The 1,038-nt window shown below is 45.8% G+C and overlaps 1 protein-coding gene across 1 annotated transcript in view; it reads left to right on the forward strand.

The window, feature by feature from the left end:
* LOC119592733 (hairy/enhancer-of-split related with YRPW motif protein-like) overlaps positions 1–1,038 on the forward strand; it is a gene marked incomplete in the record, with an annotated part of 11,454 nt that overhangs the window by 960 nt on the left and 9,456 nt on the right. The window contains 1 exon segment of the mRNA XM_037941668.1: positions 526–734. Within this exon segment, the coding sequence (XP_037797596.1) occupies positions 526–734 (209 nt within the window).

The raw sequence follows: 1,038 nt of genomic DNA on the forward strand, positions 1-1,038 counted from the left end.
GGAGGCGTACATTGTCTCCGCACAGCCCGGGTCGTGTATGATGAGAACCTTGCCGTGTTCCCTTACTTATTTATGATAAGAGTCTTCGGTCGTAAACAAAGTCAGACTCATAAACTGCCGGTGTCAGGAAGTCGATTTTGTTCATTGTTTTTTATTTTGTTTTGTTCGCATGGCGTATCATGCACCTCACGTAGTTCCGGGCCACGCAACAGATTACGGGCCGGTTCGCGGTCAGTCACTCAGTTAGATTTTCTTGTAATTACAAGGGATGGTATATTTCACTATGCTTATGTTCATTATTGAATACTGATAGGTCCCTGTCCACTGTATAAATCATGTGCTATCAAGTATGAAAATATTTTCCTAGTGTCCGAGAAAGCGACGGAGATATACCACAATAGTCTCTGCAATATTACATACGTTTTAAACCATTCTGAATCCTCGAACAGCTCCTAATCCACGCCATTCATTCCCTCAGCATTTCGTTCACACTGATTAACCTTTTTTTGTCCGCGTTCTCCGCAGCGGCGATGACTGCTCCTCCAGCGGCGGCGTGTCCCGCAAGCGGCGTCGCGGCATCATCGAGAAGCGGCGTCGCGACCGCATCAACAACTCCCTCTCGGAGTTGCGGCGTCTCGTGCCAGCGGCCTTCGAGAAGCAAGGCTCCGCCAAGCTGGAGAAGGCGGAGATCCTCCAGATGACAGTCGACCACCTCAAGATGCTCCACACCAAAGGTAAATTACTCGCTCACATCTTTTATCTCATTTCATTTCATTTTTCCCTTGATTTAAACATGATTATACGATTGTTATATTAAGAGAGTGTGTTTTTTTGGAAGATATTAGTTATATGGGGCACTTCGGTAAGGAAGGGGGGAGGGGGATTAGCAACACTAAGGAGGGAATCGTTTTGCTACTTTGCATATAAATAGGGACTCAGACTTCCCTTTATCGCTGTTTCTCTTGAAATGGATTTTAGCCACGTCGCCATAAATGCTGGCGGTAATTGCACCATTTTACTGTATCTCGAAAAGTCATG

This window comes from Penaeus monodon, chromosome 30 (genome assembly GCF_015228065.2).
Source record: "Penaeus monodon isolate SGIC_2016 chromosome 30, NSTDA_Pmon_1, whole genome shotgun sequence".
Classification (NCBI taxonomy): domain Eukaryota; kingdom Metazoa; phylum Arthropoda; class Malacostraca; order Decapoda; family Penaeidae; genus Penaeus; species Penaeus monodon.